We start from the raw sequence: 2,227 nt of genomic DNA, 5'->3' as shown, positions 1-2,227 counted from the left end.
AAAAAAAAAAAAAAAGTGATATACAGCCAGGGTAGTGCAATAAGCCAGTCATTAAAAGACAACATGATTCCACATATTATGAGGTATTCAAAATAGTAAAATTGATAGACAAAAAGCAAATGTTGGTATCAGTGGCTAAGGTAAACAAAAACAAGAAGTTTATTTTGACTTTTTTGAGACAAAGTCTCCCTAGACAGTTCAGGCTGGCCTGGAACCTCCTTTGTAGCCCAGGCTCACCTGGAATTTGATATCCACCTGGCTCAGCCTCCTGAGTGATGACGAGATTTCAGTTGCTTGCTATGAGGCACAGCTGGGAGTTTTGATTAGTGGGTGCACAGTTTCAGTTTGACAAAATAAAAAAGTTCTGGAGACAGATGGTAAGGATGGTCACTCAAAATATTAATATAAACGTGTGGTGGCACATGCCTGTAACACCAGTACTCCAGGACACTGAGGCAGGAGGACTGCAAATTCAAGCCCATCTTGGCCAACTGAGACCTTGTCTAAAAATCAAAACTACAAAGGGCTGGGGATATGAAGGCTCTGAATTAAATCCTCAGTATTGTCAAGGGGGAAAAAAGTGAATATACTCAATGACATACTATTTAACACTTAAAAGTGGTTAAAATAGGGATGGGTGCTGTGGCATGCATTTACAAAGGCAGAATGATCATAATTTTGTTACAAATATTTTACCACACACACAGCCACATACACACAAATCTCATTGGGGCATGGTGGCACACACTTCGTAATCCCAGCTATTTTGGAAGCTACAGCATGAGGATTACAAATACAAGACCAGACTGTGCATCTCAGCAAAACCCAGTCTTAAAATAGAATTAAATTTAAAAAGTGGGGCTGGTGATGTAGCTCAGTGGTACAGTGTTTGCTTAACATGTAGAGGTTCAACCCCTAGTTGCAGAAAACAAACAAATAGCCTGATAAAACTGGTAACTTTTGAAATACATAAATAATAACCAAGATATACACTGTCTGCACTAAACACTCTGTCTTCTCAAGAATGAGAATTCACAAGCAACAGCTGCCTGATTTACAACTTTTGAAATCGAAATTTGAAAACCTGACCCTGACTCCAAATCCCAATTATTACCAGTTCAGTGAATTGGTGATCACATTTAAAAATAAACACAATATTGAGCATTATACAGACCGTATAAATTTAGTGTGATGATTACTTGGAGGAAATGTTAACTTTTATGACTATCAAAGTGAGCCTCAAAAAAAAAAAAAAAGTGTTGGCCAAAAAATAAAAATATGCCTAAAAAGATAAGAAAAACAACAACCTGTAGAAACATGGTGTGGGCTGAGATATAAGTAATCCCCAGGATAAAGGGAAAGAAGCAGATGAAACTGAGAACCTGGTGAAGGATCAAGTCAAAAAGACAAGTTTCACTTAAAACACACACACACATGGGCTTTACAATGTAGACAAAGTGTGATCCTGGAAGTTTTCATGAGGGCCATTATGATTTGCTTTGAATATTACTGCCTGTTCTAGGAGTCGAAGAGAAAGTGGGTTTGAAGGTAGTACAACTGTAATCACTGAGGAAAGTGCCAACAATAGGTGGCTACAGACCTGGAGACCTAGCCCAGGGGCAAAGTGCCTGCTTAGAATGCCCAAAGCCCTGGGTGTCTCCAGCACCACAAAAAATTTAAAAGAAAAAGAAAAACATGGCAACAGTACAAGCTAAAAATGACAGGGGACTAAATCAAAATAGTAATAAATGTATTTAGTTGGGCAAGCTACTGAAACTTTGTGCTTGTCCATAAAAGGGAAATCATGCCAGTAGCACAAGATTATGCTTAAGACTAAATAAAAATAACATGTATAAAACCTGAGCTCTATGCCAGGCACACAGGAGTGGTTCAATAATCTTTATCCTACTTAACCACTTCAGTATTTGGTATTTAGTTTTATTGAAACTTATGAAAAAAGTACTTAAAATGTGAAGATGCCAACGGTCTTTTAGAAGATGTCTTTACAAGTCTACTTCAATACCTATCTTTGGGGATAAGGAAAAGATCTGATCAAACATTCAAGACAATTTTTAAAATGAAAACTTTAGCGAATGATGGCTTTTTTTTAAAGAACAAAAAGGCTGGTTTTGTTTACCTGTGAACCTACCAGTGACTTTAAGTATTAACACACTCTTCATTACTGATGTCCCCTAAATTCTATACTGCACAAATAGAATATTTCCAG

At 37.2% G+C, this 2,227-nt stretch overlaps 1 protein-coding gene across 1 annotated transcript in view; it reads right to left on the bottom strand.

Moving 5' to 3' along the window:
* Positions 1–1,165, bottom strand: part of Usp14 (ubiquitin specific peptidase 14) — a 32,985-nt gene extending 31,820 nt beyond the window's left edge. Inside the window, exon 1 of the mRNA XM_019209694.2 lies at positions 1,115–1,165. Within this exon, the coding sequence (XP_019065239.2) occupies positions 1,115–1,165 (51 nt within the window). The remainder of the gene's footprint in view (positions 1–1,114) is intronic.
* Positions 1,166–2,227: the final 1,062 nt, after the last annotated feature.

This window comes from Fukomys damarensis, unplaced genomic scaffold (genome assembly GCF_012274545.1).
Source record: "Fukomys damarensis isolate Sample0158 unplaced genomic scaffold, DMR_v1.0_HiC HiC_scaffold_30, whole genome shotgun sequence".
Classification (NCBI taxonomy): Eukaryota; Metazoa; Chordata; class Mammalia; order Rodentia; family Bathyergidae; genus Fukomys; species Fukomys damarensis.
The sequence above is the reverse complement of the archived record's forward strand: the minus strand, read 5'-3'. Positions and strand labels throughout refer to the sequence as shown.